We start from the raw sequence: 16879 nt of genomic DNA, 5'->3' as shown, positions 1-16879 counted from the left end.
ATGTGAATAATTGTTTTAATAATTAGTAAAATGTTTATTAGTAAACTTAGGTAGCTAAAATATTTGGATAGTTATAATATCTTATTGTGTTCCATATAGGTTTTTACTAATGTTCCAGTGCCTGTTGTCAGTTTTAATCCATATGTAGGAAGAACAAGACAGTGTTAGAACATTTAATACATCTAAAAAGATTGTTTGAAAATTAAATTACAATGGGAAATAATCTATTATGAAAGGACACTTCAGATGTCTCCTTTTAAAGTTCATATTGAACTACCCACATAATTTTCAGATTTCAGTGGACTTGTTTTTCTTATGGGAGTTTTTTGAGGAAAGTACTTTGTTATCAAGAATTTTGACCAAAACAATTGAATTTTCCTTGGCAATCAGAAATAATAAAAAAATAATTTCTGACTACTGTTAGAATCAAATTGAAGAATCTTAGCTATTATAGGCTATATTTCTCATTTCCAAATGTGGAAGCTGATCCAGAAAGTTAAGTAACTATCAGCAAAACTACAACTACCTGGTTAATTTCATTTCATTGGTTTTTATTTATATAATAAGATTTTGAAAACATTATTTAAAAATACCAAGAGGATTTTTTAAATTTCATTTTTGGATATCTTTCATTCCTAATTTGGTTATTTAATTTATTCAACAAGTTAACAAGTGGTTCTTTAATTTCTGCTGTGTGTCAGACACTTAGTTTCAGGTGCTGAGGATAGATTTTTTTTCTTACTTGTAATCAAAATTAAGTATGTCCTGTTCATGTATTACACTGTTTCCTGGTCCCTCAAAATATTTTATCTTTTTTTCCTCCCCTTAAGGTAATACTGCTTTGCATGATTGTGCAGAATCTGGAAGTTTGGACATCATGAAGATGCTTCTTATGTACTGTGCCAAAATGGAAAAGGATGGTTATGGAATGACTCCCCTTCTCTCAGCAAGTGTAACCGGTCACACAAATATTGTGGATTTTCTGACTCACCATGCACAGACCAGCAAGACAGAGCGCATCAATGCATTAGAGCTTCTGGGAGCTACATTTGTAGACAAGAAAAGAGATTTACTTGGGGCTTTAAAATACTGGAAAAAGGCAATGAACATGAGGTACAGTGATAGGACTAATATAATTAGCAAACCAGTACCTCAGACACTAATAATGGCTTATGATTATGCCAAGGAGGTAAACAGTTCAGAAGAGCTAGAAGGTCTTATTGCTGATCCTGATGAGATGAGAATGCAGGCACTGTTAATTAGAGAACGTATTCTTGGTCCTTCTCACCCTGATACCTCTTACTATATTAGATATAGAGGCGCTGTCTATGCAGACTCTGGAAATTTCAAACGATGCATCAACCTATGGAAATATGCTTTGGATATGCAACAGAACAATTTGGACCCTTTAAGCCCAATGACCGCCAGCAGCTTATTATCTTTTGCAGAACTGTTCTCTTTTATGCTACAGGATAGGGCGAAAGGCCTGCTGGGTACCACTGTTACATTTGATGATCTTATGGGCATACTGTGCAAAAGTGTCCTTGAAATAGAGCGAGCTATCAAACAGACTCAGTGTCCAGCTGACCCATTACAGTTAAATAAAGCTCTTTCCATCATTTTGCACTTAATTTGCTTGTTAGAAAAAGTTCCTTGCACTCTAGAACAGGACCATTTCAAAAAGCAGACTATATACAGATTTCTTAAACTGCATCCAAGAGGAAAGAATAACTTCAGCCCTCTTCATCTGGCTGTGGACAAGAATACTACATGTGTGGGGCGGTACCCTGTTTGTAAATTTCCATCTCTGCAAGTTACTGCGATACTGATAGAATGTGGTGCTGATGTGAATGTCAGAGACTCTGATGACAACAGTCCTCTACATATTGCTGCTCTAAACAACCATCCAGACATCATGAATATCCTTATTAAATCAGGTGCACATTTTGATGCCACAAACTTGCACAAACAAACTGCTAGTGACTTGCTGGACGAGAAGGAAATAGCTAAAAATTTGATTCAGCCCATAAATCATACCACATTGCAGTGTCTAGCTGCTCGTGTCATAGTGAATCATAGAATATATTATAAAGGGCATATCCCAGAAAAGCTAGAGACCTTTGTTTCACTTCATAGATGATAATTTGACTGTATTTTAGCACTGTTAAATCACGAATTGGTAACAGTTGTTTTATAAATGAGCACTGTTGTGATAACACCAGCATTCATTTAGCTTGATGTCATCATGCTGTCATTGGCTAAAGCTTTATAAGCATCAAATTTACAGGATTGGTTTCCCAGTATTTAATATAAATATATACCATATAATATATTGTTTGTGAATTATTAAGAAATGTAATGTCATATTCAAATTTCTTAAATTGTCTGCCAAAGGCTTATTCATTCTGGTTTTGTTTGGTGTTGGATGTTTGGGACAGAGTTAACCATTCTTCAGTGGTGTCTTTATACTTTTCTGGTTTGTGAATTTTATACAATTGAAAGTCTTTGTTTTTTTGCTTCTTTCTTCTCTTCTCCAAGCTTTTCCAGTTTCCACTTTATTTTTTTCCTAACCATTTCTACTGATAACCCTCCCCCCCCCCCCCCCCCCCGCCATGGACCCATGGTAGGTTGTACAAACTTGATGGACTTATTACCATTTGCAGTTACCATAAGTGCTTTATCTTCTCTACGCACCGGCTTAAACTTGACTGTTGTATGTTAGCATATTTTCTATGCAGCAGTTGATCAGCTTCAACTCAAAACACTGTTGAGTTTGTTCAAAGTTCATTTTAAGAAAGTACTCTTGTAGCATGACAATTTTTAGAGCTATTGATTAGCATCTGAGCTCAAGCTTTTTTTTTCCCTTTTTTCCCCCCTACATCTGAGATTTCGTTCTGTGATCCACTGAAATTATTGTGTGCTAAATTTGGGAAACAATTCTATTCTAACTCATTAACCCAGTTGAAATTTAGGTCTGCAATCTTAATATATCATGCAGTAAAAGGAAAAATCTTTTTAAAGTGACCCACCTTTCATGCTGCGCCAGCATTGTCCTGCTTGTGCTGATGATGTGATTAGGTATAGAGAATTTGCTTAAATTTAACCTAAAGCTTATCACACAGCTTAATGAGTCACATTGAAATATTCAGTAATTGAATTGCAAATCACTTTTAGTTACAAAAGAGCTAAGCATGTCAGTGGCATGATGCTTGCCAAGCCAGATCTAGGCATCTAGGATAATTAAGGTATTTTAGTATGCAATGTACTGCCATAGTATCAGGTGAGTAACAGTGCTCTTTCTTTCTTAAAGCTTAAGTATATCTTTAAAGATAACTTGCATGAATTACTTTGATCTCAATTATTTGTCACCATAGTTACATACAAAAGGTTGCAGTGCTTCCTTTTCCCTTACTGAAAGTTAGCTTTTTTTTTCTTTCCATTGTTTTTTAACAGCTTTGCCAATGCCACAGAAAGGGCTCTTTTAACTTAAGTGTAAAGTACTAAAAAAGATTCAGGTAATTTTCATTCAGCACTTTATTGTTACTCAGAATAAAATTTATGATGGCATATTTGCCCTGAAAATGTCTTAATGGAATTGTTATGAATAAAGAAACTCCGTATTGGTTTGAGAAAACTCAGTTTACTTGTGAGTTTAGTGAGCTGGATCACTTGGATTTTTGTGTTACTATTTTATTCTGAGGGTTGATGTAATGGTATTTAAGGAGTCATCATTGCAAACAGTCACATTAGGTTTATTTCATCTTTATTCAGTAAAAAACTTGTAGATGAAGAGTAGTAAATAAACAAAACAGCATTAGACTTTCTGGTTAAATAATGGAGATTTAATTTTTTTAATATCCTTATTTTACTCTACTGTAAATTTAATTTCACCATTTAAAAAGAATTAGATAAATGGTCAGTCCAACCTTTTGATGAAAAGATTTTAATATCTTATTTATTTACCATGGGCAAATCTAATGAAATATTTGAGCTGCCACATATATTAATAATTTGTGGTTTTGACAAATATTCTAGAAATAACAGACATCAGTGTTTTGAAATCATTGACTCTAACCTTATGGCATAAGAATTATATCTGCATGAGCTACTTTTTTTGAAAAAGGAAACCTTTGCAAGTAGAATTTATCTATATTAGTTGATGTCAATGATTTGGGGGTAAAATGATGAGCAATTGGATTTTTAAGTGGTTTAATATTTCCCCTTCTCTTTTGGAAGAGTGTAGGAGGGCCACTCTTTGAGTAAGGCACGACTCATACTGTTTTACAGGTGAACTTGAATTGTACAACTCTAGTATAAAATAAGGATTTCTTTACTTAGCATTTTTCCACCACTAAATATAGATAACTTAAAACTGTTTCTCAGTCTTGATAACTGAAATGCCTTATTTCACTTAGGATACAGTTCCCTCTTCACCATCGCCCCAAATGGCGTTAGGAGTGCTTGAAAAATCAGTTAGTTGAATAGCTAAATATTGTCCATGATTTTTAGAGGAGGTTGGTTAATAAATGTGACCTCAGACACTGTTTAGGTCTTTGTCAGAAAGTATTCTCAAAATTGTTGTGAGACTGAATACAATAAAAATTTTGTGTTATATTTTTAACAACAGATAAGTAATTTAGTACTTAATGAGCTAATTGTACTCATTTGAGTCAATCTAAACTTTATACTGTAGCATGGTGATGTTGGTTGGAGTTAATATGTAAGTTTTGATTATATTTCTATAAAAATTCCCTGTTAAAGCCTGCTGAATTTTAGATGTTCCACTAGTGATCATCTCTGTAAAAGAGATGGTCACTTTACTCAGATTTGATACCATTCTACTTTATAAAGACAAGTGGGTTATAGATTTAAAAGATCACTTTCTTGTCCATAACTATGATAAGTACATAAGCCCAAATCAGCAAAAGGTAATTTGGTGCCCAGTATGATTTTGAAGTTAAGTAATTAATTGCTCACCCACAAAGTGACTACCTAATATATAATAGTTTAGAACCCCCATCTGCTATGACTTGGGAAACTTGTTAGGCTATATTTGAAAAAGTAGCTCTTTAAAATTATATTGCCCACCAGAAACCTTAGGTTGAATTTTACAGGTATGAGAATCCTTGTAAATTAATTTTCTCAGATTGTGGGGGCTGAATGAGATAATAATCATGTTCTTGTGCACTATAACAGCATTATTGCTCAGAACTTGAACCATTTAAAAGTAGGTACTAAAAGAATTAAAATTAATTGGTCATCTTTTTTTTTCTTTCCCCTATGTATCATTAATTAACTATAGTTTCTCTCCCTTTTGTCAGTTCCCATTGTGTATTTTTCAAAAGAAGTACTGTATTCAGGTGCCAGCCAGTAAATTGTCACAATGGAAAATGATATGCCACAGCATTCATTATAAGGTTTAATAAAATTAAAATTGTACCAAATACAAGTGTATTCTTATTAACAGTTAATACTTGATTGATGTTATCTTAATGCTTTTGATAGTGAATGCCTGCTTCAAAAACTACCTAATTTATGGTCAGTTAGAACTTAAGAGATAGCAATTATTATTATTACTTCTATGGAAAAAAGATGATAAAGTACAGTTCATCTAAATTTTTTTCCAGTCAAGACCACAGAATCTAAAGATGGGAAGATTTATGGTCAAAAGCTTGGGAGAAGGATTGCTTTTAACACTTGTTACTTTAACTGGTTTGATATTAAGTATCAGAAGTATGTCATAAATATATTAATATGAAGATAAGTTTTATAAATTTCCATCACTTTTAAATCATCAAATCTAAGTGCTCCTTATATTTTCCTTACATATATGTTTCCTAATACAAAAAGCTTTAATAGATCCAGATTATTCACTGGCTCTAATATCTAAACTCTAACCATAGATTGAAATATCCAGTTGAGTAGGCTTTCCCCTTTTGAATTGTTAACCTGTCATATCCATGACAAGTACAGTCTTTGTCATCCTTTTGATATGGCCCATCTAAACTGTAGTCTTTTTACCCTTGGTTCTGGGGTTCTCCCCAAATATCACCAGTACTTAAAAGGACATTTAAATTTATACAGATAAGAATATTAAGGTTTGAACAAGGGAAGGTCTTCTTATATCCTCAAGATACTCCATTCTTAAAAGATTTTTAAATTCTTCCCCCCCCCGCCCATTTCTGTACTATCAGCAGGTTCTTTCTTGAGTAATTTGGGTTATGGGAATTGTGAAATAATCGATACCTAGGTGCCATTTTACCTTACATTGTGTTTATTGTAAAGACTCTTAAATAAGATTTTCTCTAGTAAAATTATCTCAATTATATATTTTCTTAGTATTTGATACAAAAAATTAAACAATACAGTTCTCTGCCTTAAAAAATTGAAAATTTAAATTTATTATAAACTTATAAAAGGAATACATTTAAGACACATATATTTACCTGACCAGTGGTAGCACAGTGGACAGAGTGTTCACCTGGGATGCTGAGGACCCAGGTTCAAAACCCTGAGGTTAGTGGCTTGAGCATGGGCTCGCCAGCTTGAGCACTCACCATCCCCCCTTGAGGCATGAATGAGTAGCAATGAACAACTAAAGTGATGCAACTACGAATTGATGCTTATCTCCTCATTCTCGCCCTGTCTCTTTAAAAAAAAAAAGGCATGTACATTTGCATTAAAGGGTTTGATGAGTGGTAAACTAAAATAATTTAAGTGCATATTAATTACTGTATACTTTGGTATAAGTCAAAGAGTGGAGTGGTTTGAAGTATTTAACATTATTACCAAAAATAAAAATGGAAAAACAGCTTCGGTCTAAAATTATTTCCAAAACTTGCCAGTAAACAAAACAGTCTTGTAAAGTGATATCTACTCAATTTATTTTGATATATTTGAGCCTTATTTACTTTTTTTCTTTTCTAAAAAATCAGAAGTAGATAATCGGTACTAATTGAGCATAGGGTTGATGTTTATTTTTGAAATCCTTTTATCCTTATAATTGAATGTCTGTAGATTACAAAATTATAAAGGATACTTGTGATAATATTTAGTTCTAAAATTTAGCAGGCACCACGATTATTTTTTTAACAAAATATTTATTTAATGTACTCCTTACAAGTACTCAACTGCAGACATTTAAAAAACAGAACAAAAATGACACCTCAGCTTCATATTACAGAGTCCTACACAGAATCAAAGAAAAGCAAGACCATCTGAGGAAAAAAATAAAACAACACAGGAAGATAGGCTGGACATCCAGGTCAGAGTTCTAAGAGGGAGACCTCCTGTAAGGTAGGTTTCTTGCAGGTTCTTAAAGGTAGTGGGTGTTTCAGAACTAAGCAACATGTGTATTCAAAGAGCTATCCGTGTAGGGTCCTCCCAGCGGGCACTGCATGGAGATCTGGATGGTTCTGACGTCACACACAGGTCTGACCACTTGTCTTCCAGGATGTCTAGGCTGAAATGACTGGTGTCCACATGGTGGTGAGGGTGGCAGGGCATGAGGAACTTCTCTGTGGGCGTGCTTTGATGGTAGGTGTTGTGACAGTAGCCAATGGGGAACTCTTGGAGAGAGACCTCAGGTCTTCCAGCTACTCTGGATGGTTCTTTCCCCTTCCCTGCCCAGGATTTGAAGAGGTGGTCCAAGTCAGGGAAGACAGAAATTCTCATCTCCAGAGGATTATCATGAGGAGCATCAGCTCCTGTTGGAGCCTCTTGCCCAGGACTACACCCCTCACACTCCCCACCACAGGCATGTCCCCCCACTGGGCCGGCTTCTTTACAGGTTGCTGGGAGACTTATCCTCACCTTGATTCTTTAATAGTAGAAGTAATGCCAGTTGAGTATTCAGTCAATAATACTGAATTCCTGCAGTAGCAGGCCCTATGTCAAATGATGATGACTGTATTCACTCACTGTAGAAGACTGGGAAATAAGCAAAAAGAAAACAACCAATCTCACCTCCCAGATATACACAATATATTGCGTATATTTTGTGTGTGTGTGTGTGTGTGTGTGTGTGTGTGTGTGTTCATTTTAAATCTTAAATTTTCTTTCTATATTACTTTGAAGAAGTCTTGGTATGTTTGAATTATGCAAATTTTTATTTTACAGATGAACTATACAAATTAGTAAGATTTGTAGAATATTCTTATTTCTTTGAATACTTCAATACTTTTTAAAATTTGGAGTAATTTCAGATACATAGAAAAGTCACAAAGGTAGTTACAGAGAGTTACTGTATACCTTCTATTGAGCTTCCCCTAATGTTAACATCTTACATGGTGATTTTTGTCAATTTTAGTTTATGAAAACAAATTAACATTGGTACAATACAGTTAACCCAACTATAGACTTCATTTGGATTTCCCAGTTCTATCAATGTAACATCCTTTTTCTGTTCCTGGACCCAGTCTAAGACACTGCAGTGCTTTCAATTCCATATGTTACTCTTTGGAAGTCAGCCACTAAGTCTATCCTTTGCTCATGGAGGGGGGGAATTAAGTTCTATCTTAGAGGAGGTATTCACATATATTATTTGGAATTCTAATATAAAGGAGATTTGTTAATTCTCATCCACTCATGTTTCATATAGGCATATGGATGTGTATTTTATTTTTGTGCTATAATAAACTATGATTATTTCTTTTGATGCTCACATTATTCTAGCTTTGGCCATTGGGAGTCATGTCTTTGACATGACCCCCTTTTTGGCCCTTAGCCCTTGCTTTCTAGCACTACAAGATACTCAAGGCTTATTTTGAACATTTTCTGCCCCAGCCCTAGAATCAGCCATGTCTCTATAGAATCCTGTTCCTTGAAGTGCAGAATGGCATTTAGAATCCAAGACTTAATTGTTGGATGTTCTTGTTACATGTGTCCATACACACACAATCTGTAATTACTTCTGTATGTATTTACAATAAACCTGACTTTACTGCTATCTCCAATACTGGATTTTTCCAGTTTTCTCCCTTTGTGTAGCTTCTTTGCCAGTGAGAAACTGAACTCCCATTATCTGCAATTTATTTACTTATTTAATGACTATTTTGTATAGGCATAAAAGTAACTTTTGTGTGATGTAAGCTTCTAAGCTATAGCTCACCAAAATAAGGATGCAAAGGAGCAAAGATGGCCCGGGCGCTGAGGATGGCTCTGTGGCCTCTGCCTCAGGCGCTAGAATGGCTCTGGATGCAACAGAGCAATGCCCCAGAGGGGCAGAGCATCGCCCCCTGGTGGGCATGCCGGGTGGATCCCGTCGGGCGCATGCGGGAGTCTGACTGCCTCCCTGTTTCCAGCTTTGGAAAAATGCAAAAAACTGATAATGTGGACATAGATAAAAGTGGTTACCAGGGGAAGGGAGGTGTGGGGGAGGGGAGGAAGGAGGGACAAATATACAGTATCAGGAAATGATTTGACTTTGGGTTCAAATTGATTTGATTTTTAGTTCAGATGCTATAGAGGTGTTCACCTGAAACCTATGTACTCTTATTGCTCAATGTCATCCCATTAAATTTCATTTCTAAATAAGTAAATAAATCTTGAAACTGTTCCAAAAAAATGATTAACTCCTTAGCTACAATTAGAACAGAGAAATTTGGTTTGAAAGCATTTTTTTTTCTTCCTTTTTTTCTATTCTGCAACCTCTGTTTAAAGTGTAGTCTTAATGTTGTCAAGGTGAAAATGAGTTCAGGAAATTAATCAAGTAAGAATGTACTTTTGCCTTGCTAAACTAAGGCACTGAGGAAAGTATTGAAGAAAATGGAAACTAAATCTGAATATTTTGATCAACAATGGTATATGTAGGTTTTGTTTTGTTTTTAATCTAATCTGAATTTTACTTCTAACTTATTTGCATTTAAAGTTATTTCTGCAGTGGTACCTTGAGATACGAACAGACCAATATACGATTTTCTTTTAAGATACGAGCTGTGACTCAGTCTGTATTTTTGTTCAAGATCCGAGTGATATTCGAGATATGAGTTGTGATTTGGAAGCTGCCGTGAGTTGGCGCGTTGGCACATGGGTCCAGTATCAGCAGTTTGATATATGAGTTGACTGACTTATGAGGTCGGTTACAGAACAAATTAAATTCATATCTCAAGGTACCACTGTAATTCATTTTGACTGAACTTCTACTATCTTATTTTACTATGCTTTTGTTTAATTATTGTTTCTCTTTTCCTACCTTCAGTGAGATTGTTTTCTGTATTTATTTGTCTCTCTATCTGTTTAGGATTTATATATATATCACTTTTAAAAAATTTTAGGGGCTACCCTTACATTTTTAACATACAGTACTGGGTATTGGGTTGAATTGTGGTCCCCAAAAGATAGGTCAACCCAGAACCTCCAAATGTGACCTTATTTGGAATAAGGGTCTTTGGAGATATAATTAAGGTAAGAATCTCAAGATTAGATCATCCTAGATTAAGATGGGCTCTAAATCTAATGAACAGTGTCCATATAAGAGACAGAACATAATAGAAGGCATGGAGGAGATGCGAGAAGGCCATGTTAAGACAGAGGCAACACAAATAGGAAGACTATAAAGATAGAGGCAGAGATTGGAGTGATATAGCTACAAATTAAAGAATGCTAAAGGTTGTTGACGTTCACCAAGAACTGAGAGAGAGGCATGGCTCTTCCTCAGAGCCTCCAGAGGAATTAATCTTGTTCACACTTTGAGCTGGGATTCTAGCTTCCACAGTTGTACGAGAATAAATGACTTGTTTCAAGCCAAGTTGGTGGTAAGTTGTTATGGTGGCCCTGGAAAACTAACACAACATGCATATTGGCTTGCCAGAGCTATACATACTATGAGGATCTAGGAATGTTTTAACTCTTATCACTCATCTCTAATTTTCTAGGCTGTTACAAATCTAAGATGATGGTCCTCCTTCATTTTAATATTCCTCCCACTGAAATGAATCATTTTCTTGTTGTTTTAGTTTGTGCTCAACTGTACTTATTTACCAGTTTTGTTAATAGTACTATGTATTACTTACACTCCATTCCTTACTTTTGAGAAAAAATTTTCTTACCTCCATAGTAGGTTATATACTTCTATTAATCTATAAGAAAAAGGCAGTGAGATATTTCTCCAGCAAAATGTGTATATTTGGGAACAAAGACTAATTGCAATTTGGGACATGCCTGTAGTTTAATGGTGAACCATGTGCAAGTCCGGAGAAACAAAGGAGAGGAAAATTCTTTTATGGACTTGGAAGGAGCTAATGTAAGTGAAGGATCTACTGGAGGAAACTGAAATTTTGAAGTATAGCTATGGCAGTCTCCTATTGGCTGAGCCGTTACTAGGCAAAGAGAAATCTTTTCTTCCTTCTGCTGAGGTTGTAGAATAATACCACTTCTTGTTGGAATGCAAAGTATGCCTCTTCCTGTTGGGGTTTAGCAGTGTGCATTGAGTGACATGAATAAAAGTTCTCTTTTCTAACCTCCCAACTCCATTTTAAATGAGGGTTCTGTTTATTACTTTTCAGACTTTAGAAAGTACCTTTAATATTCTTATGTTAAGGTGGGGCCGGAGGGTACTGTGTGTTAAACTATGTTTGTCTCACTCTCACAGCTTTTTCCTCAGCTTTTTTTGTTGTTGTTGTTGTTGTTGTTGTTTTTGTATTTTTCTGAAGCTGGAAACGGGGAGGCAGTCAGACAGACTTCCGCTTGCGCCCGACCGGAATCCACCCGGCACATCCACCAGGGGGCGATGCTCTGCCCATCTTGGGGCGTTGCTCTGTTGCGACCAGAGCCATTCTAGCGCCTGAGGCAGAGGCCATGGAGCCATCCTCAGTGCCCAGGCCATCTTTGTTCCAATGGAGCCTTGGTTGTGGGAGGGGAAGAGAGAGACAGAGAGGAAGGAGAGGGGGAGGGGTGGGGTGGAGAAGCAGATGGGCGCTTCTCCTGTGTGCCCTGGCCGGGAATCGAACCCGGGCCGACGCTCTACCACTGAGCCAACTGGCCAGGGCCATCCTCAGCTTTTTGAAGATACTGTTTCATTGTCTTTTGGCCTCTAATGTTGCTAAGTTCTGTCATTCTTTGTTCCATTGTGGGTACTCATTTTCTTTTCTCACACTTCTTTATCTTCCGCATTTTATATTTTCTTATGATGTGATTAGGAGGAATTTATTTATTTATCTTGTGACTCAGTATGAGTTTTCAACTCTGTGGACTCATGTCTTTCTTTAGTTTGGAGAAATTATTACTCATGATCTCTTTGTCTGTTGACTCTTTCTCATACTCTTTATTCTTTCCTTCTGGAACTCCTATCAGGGATATTGTTAGATGTTTCCAATCTCTTCTTTGTCTATGAACATTTCTTAATCTGTTTGCACTAGACTCTGTAATTTTTTTATAACTTCCTTTTATTCACTAACTCTTTATCTCTTATCTAATCTGCTAAGACATCTGTGAAATTTTAAAATTTCAATGCCTATTTTTTAGAAGCTCTGTTTTGTTCAAGTTCTCGTTGCTTTTTCAGTTTCTCGCCTGACCAGGCAATGGCACAGTAGATAGAGCATCAAAACCTGGGACGCCGAAGAACCCGGTTTGAAACTCAGAGGTTTACGACTTGAGCACAAGTTCACCAGCTTGAGCATGGGATCATAGACATGACCTCATGGTCACTAGCTTGAGCCCAAGGTCGCGGCTTGAGCAAGGGGTCATTGGCTTCACTGGAGCCCCCCACCCCCACCCCATCAAGGCACGTATGAGAAAGCAATCAGTGAACAACTAAAGCACCACAACTATGAGTTGATGGGATTTCCTATCTGTCTGTCCCTGTCCATCCATCCCCCTCTCTCTCTTTCTCTTTTCTCATTAAATAAAAAAAAATAAAAAACTTCTTTCTCATCTCTTTAAACATTCCTGCTTTATGCTTCCTTATAGTTACACTATCTCAGTTCCTAGATGCTAATCCTCTTGTTTATAGTGCTGCTTTTTTCATGATGGAGCCTTTCCTCCTGGAAGTTATCATTTTATTTTTGTAGCTACCCTCAGCAGGTGGTACGTTTTCAAGTAGAAAACCTCTGTGTCCAGGGCTTGGAGAATAGCTCTCCAGAGCAACCAGGGCCCCAGGGTTTCAGAATCAGTATTTATATTAAAATTTCAGTTTGGAAATCCTATATAAAAAGGGTGAATTATGGGACCATATTGTTTTTAACCCAATTCATATAATGAATAGACAACAAAGGCTCTTTGCTGCCTTATTGGACTAGAAGGCTAAGGTTTTCTTGGTCCTTTTACTAAAGGAATAGTCTTTCCCAGGTTCCTGACATTTTACGTAGAATTTACTTTCAGCTTTCTGTATAATTGCGGCTCAAGGAGGTGCCTTCTGTAGGTGCCAAACCTTCCATTCCTAGCCATTAGACACCCCACCACCATCAATGTTGGCATTAGTTTGTGCACTTAAACTTGGCTTTGAACTTTCTTCTTCGTTTCTATAACTTAAGGGTTTTCCTTTTCTTTCACACTCTGCTATATATTAAAACAAATTGAGGTGGGGAGGGAAGGTATATTTATCCTCCATTTCCATGTGTTTGGAATGAGTGCATAGTCTGTAGTAAGCTAGTACACCAGTCTCATCTCAAATTTCTCTGGGTAACAAGTACCAGACTTATCAAGGGATTTTCAGTTTTATAAATTAAAATTGAATCAAGGTCATTCTTATATTGATATTCTCCCTAGAATTCAGTTATGCTTTGTTAATCAATCAGGAAATCATAGAATTATAACTGCTGAGAGACCTATATATCTTTGGGTATGCCCCTGGAACTTAGTTCTGAATGTGAACATTGTTTTTCCTCTCCCACAATAGAAAGCAAAGTTGCTTAGAGCAACCTGTAATAAGGCCAAAATTTGGGGCTGAGAACCTTTCAAGCCACAGAGCAGCCTTCATTTTGTAGTCACTGTAGACCTAGCTCAAGTAAACCTTCCTCTAATATCCAGGTCACAGGAAGGATAAAAGCTGTATATTGTATTTCCTCTAATTTACTAGAATTCACTTGGGTTATTTTGGTGTACAAAGTGCAACTTTTATTTTTATTCTTACTTACATGTTTGTGAAGCATTTAGTATTTAATGCCTCTTAAATAGAATGTCATATACCTCTAGCAATGGACTAACATCTCAAGGTAACTGAAATAAGAAATGTGTATTTAATATATCTTTTCATCATAAGTACTTCATTTACTATATATTATGTATTGACTCTCAAGATACTTTATTTAATATCACATTTATATAGAAATATATACATGTCATGTCAATTTATATATAACATATGTGATATATTTAATTTTACATTTTTTATATACACATTGAGAGAGAAAGAGAAAGAGCGCGAATTTCTTCCAAGACATTAATACATAGCTAAATGGTAGTGCACTTTGTTGGATTGTGCCAATAGCATAATAGATAGTATGTTTGCTGGAGTACTTGTGTTAAAGTTAAGGAGTGGCCTATTAAGTTATAATGGCAAGAATGTTTTTAGTCATAGAAAATGATAGCCATTCCAATGTCAGGTGTCTAAGAAAAAATTAGATCCATCAGATGGGAACACACTTTAAATAATTGTGACCACATTTGTTGTGCTTGCTAGTCTCCTAGTTACCAACAGGACGTGACAGAATTGCAGAGATGTGGTTAAGTTACTCTGATTGTCAAACAGCTGAAAAAATAGTCTGGCTCTGGTGATGAAAAACTTATCTGTTCAGAAAACTAGTCAAAGCTTATGGAGCCTTCTTAATGCATTGAATTCATTCAACATACCTTCTTTGTTGATATACAATTATAGTGTTAATGGTTTAAGCATTAAGTATGAATGTGTTTAAGTTTCCTTAGATAACTACTGAGTACTACCTTTTCTAGAAGTGTAAAATTCCAGGTGGTTTCATTTATTTATTTAATTAGATTCAATAAAATAGGTCAAAGGCAGTGATGAACAGAACAAAAAAAATAAAAAGAGAACTAATGAATAATTTATTAGTGTATAAAGATTAATATATTACTTAAGTGCATGGGTCTCTATTACTAGCTGTGTGACCTTGAGCTAGTTCCTTAACTTTTATAAGTCTCAGTTCTACAGTTAATGAGAATTAGTAATCCCTACCACATAAGGTTTTTTGTTTTGTTTTGTTTTTTAACTTGAGAAGCATTTATTTACTTTCTCACTTCACCAATCACTGCTGAGTAGCTTAATCTTATATCTCCTCTGGAAAACAGAGCCCTGAGTGTCTTTTACATCCTATGGAGAGCATCAATTGTAGGTCATCATACAAGGTTTTTATGAAGAGTAAATAAATCATTTAAAGTGCTGAGTAGAACACCTGGCACATAATCTCTTAATAAATATAGTAACTTATTATTTAATGACAAAGTTGATGATAAAATAAGATAAATATTGGACTTACTTGGATTTTAACCTTTAAATAAACTTTACATGTTCAATGAGCTTATTTTATACTTGATCAAAAATGTAAAACTTTTGTTTTCTGAAATCTAGACTATAAAACTGAGGAGTGTAGCTGGTGTTCAAAACTAGAAGTTGTTATAATTTCTTGAACAGTGAACTTGGTAGTAGGAGGGGAAGCTTAGAATTAGAAAATCTTGCCTGACCTGTGGTAGCACAATGGATAAAGTGTCAACTGAAATGTTGAGGTTGCTGGTTCGAAACCCCGGGCTTGCCACGTCAAGGCACATATGAGAAACAACTACTACGAGTTGATTCTTCCCACTCCTCTCCCTGCCTTTCTATCCTCTCTCTTAACAAAAAACAAACAAAAAAGAATTAGAAACTCTTCATTCTTTTTTTTTCCCTTTTACTACATTACAGATTTCATGTCTTTAATTAATGCTATACTGGGTTAGCAGCAAGTAGTAACGGAGTTCAATGGACAGGTAAATTGTTGTTACAATTTAGGAACTATGCATGGCGGGAATATGCAGATGAAGGAAAAATTGAACTACACACTAGAGCAAGGCAGGTCCTGGGGAAGTGCCCCAAATTCAAAGATAAGCCCCAAACTTGGGGTTAGTTAGGTGTTGAGTCTATGAAGAGAAGTTGGGATGCAGTAAGATCCAGCAGACATCCAGTCATATGTACTAGTCAACATGGAAAGTGGATAAAAACTCTGGATCTTAAGGGAACATATGTCATCCAAGTCTCATCCCTGAAGGTCTCAGATCCTAGGTCTGATGCATTGTCAGCAAGGCCTCTCAAAAGCAGCTATGACTAAGACACTAGATTGTACAGTTCTTTTTTTTTTTAATTTTTCTGAAGTTGGAAATGGGGAGGCAGTCAGACAGACTCCCGCATGCGCCGGACCGGGATCCACCCAGCACGCCCACCAGGGGGCGATGCTCTGTCCATTGGGACGTCGCTCTGTTGCGACCAGAGCCACTCTTGCACCTGGGGCAAAGGCCAAGGAGCCATCCCCAGCGCCCGGGCCATCTTTTTGCTCCAATGGAGCCTCAGCTGCAGGAGGGGAAGAGAGAGACAGAGAGGAAGGAGAGGGGGAGGGGTGGAGAAGCAGATGGGTGCTTCTCCTATGTGCCCTGGCCGGGAATCAAACCCGGGACACCTGCACACCAGGCCGACGCTCTACCACTGAGCCAACCGGCCAGGGCGATTGTACAGTTCTTGAAAGAAGAATAGAGAGGATTCATTCTTAGTTTTGGATTATGAAAAGCAATGTTATATGACCTATTACATCAAAATTCTATAATATCTTTAAAAATAAGTCCTGAAATAGCAGGCATTGGAATGAGAAATATTCCAAACTTTTCAAAAGCTTTACTTTGAAGGGTTTCAAATATATTGTCTCTCAGAGGTGGAAAACTGATTACTAATTCTGCATCTAAG

At 36.3% G+C, this 16879-nt stretch overlaps 1 protein-coding gene across 1 annotated transcript in view; it reads left to right on the top strand.

Moving 5' to 3' along the window:
• Nucleotides 1-7980, top strand: part of FEM1C (fem-1 homolog C) — a 30448-nt gene extending 22468 nt beyond the window's left edge. The window contains exon 3 of the mRNA XM_066382046.1: nucleotides 831-7980. Within this exon, the coding sequence (XP_066238143.1) occupies nucleotides 831-2140 (1310 nt within the window). The 3' untranslated portion in view covers nucleotides 2141-7980. The remainder of the gene's footprint in view (nucleotides 1-830) is intronic.
• The last annotated feature ends 8899 nt before the right edge of the window (nucleotides 7981-16879 follow it).

The sequence above is a fragment of the Saccopteryx leptura genome, chromosome 4 (genome assembly GCF_036850995.1).
Source record: "Saccopteryx leptura isolate mSacLep1 chromosome 4, mSacLep1_pri_phased_curated, whole genome shotgun sequence".
Lineage (NCBI taxonomy): Eukaryota > Metazoa > Chordata > Mammalia > Chiroptera > Emballonuridae > Saccopteryx > Saccopteryx leptura.
The sequence above is the reverse complement of the archived record's forward strand: the minus strand, read 5'-3'. Positions and strand labels throughout refer to the sequence as shown.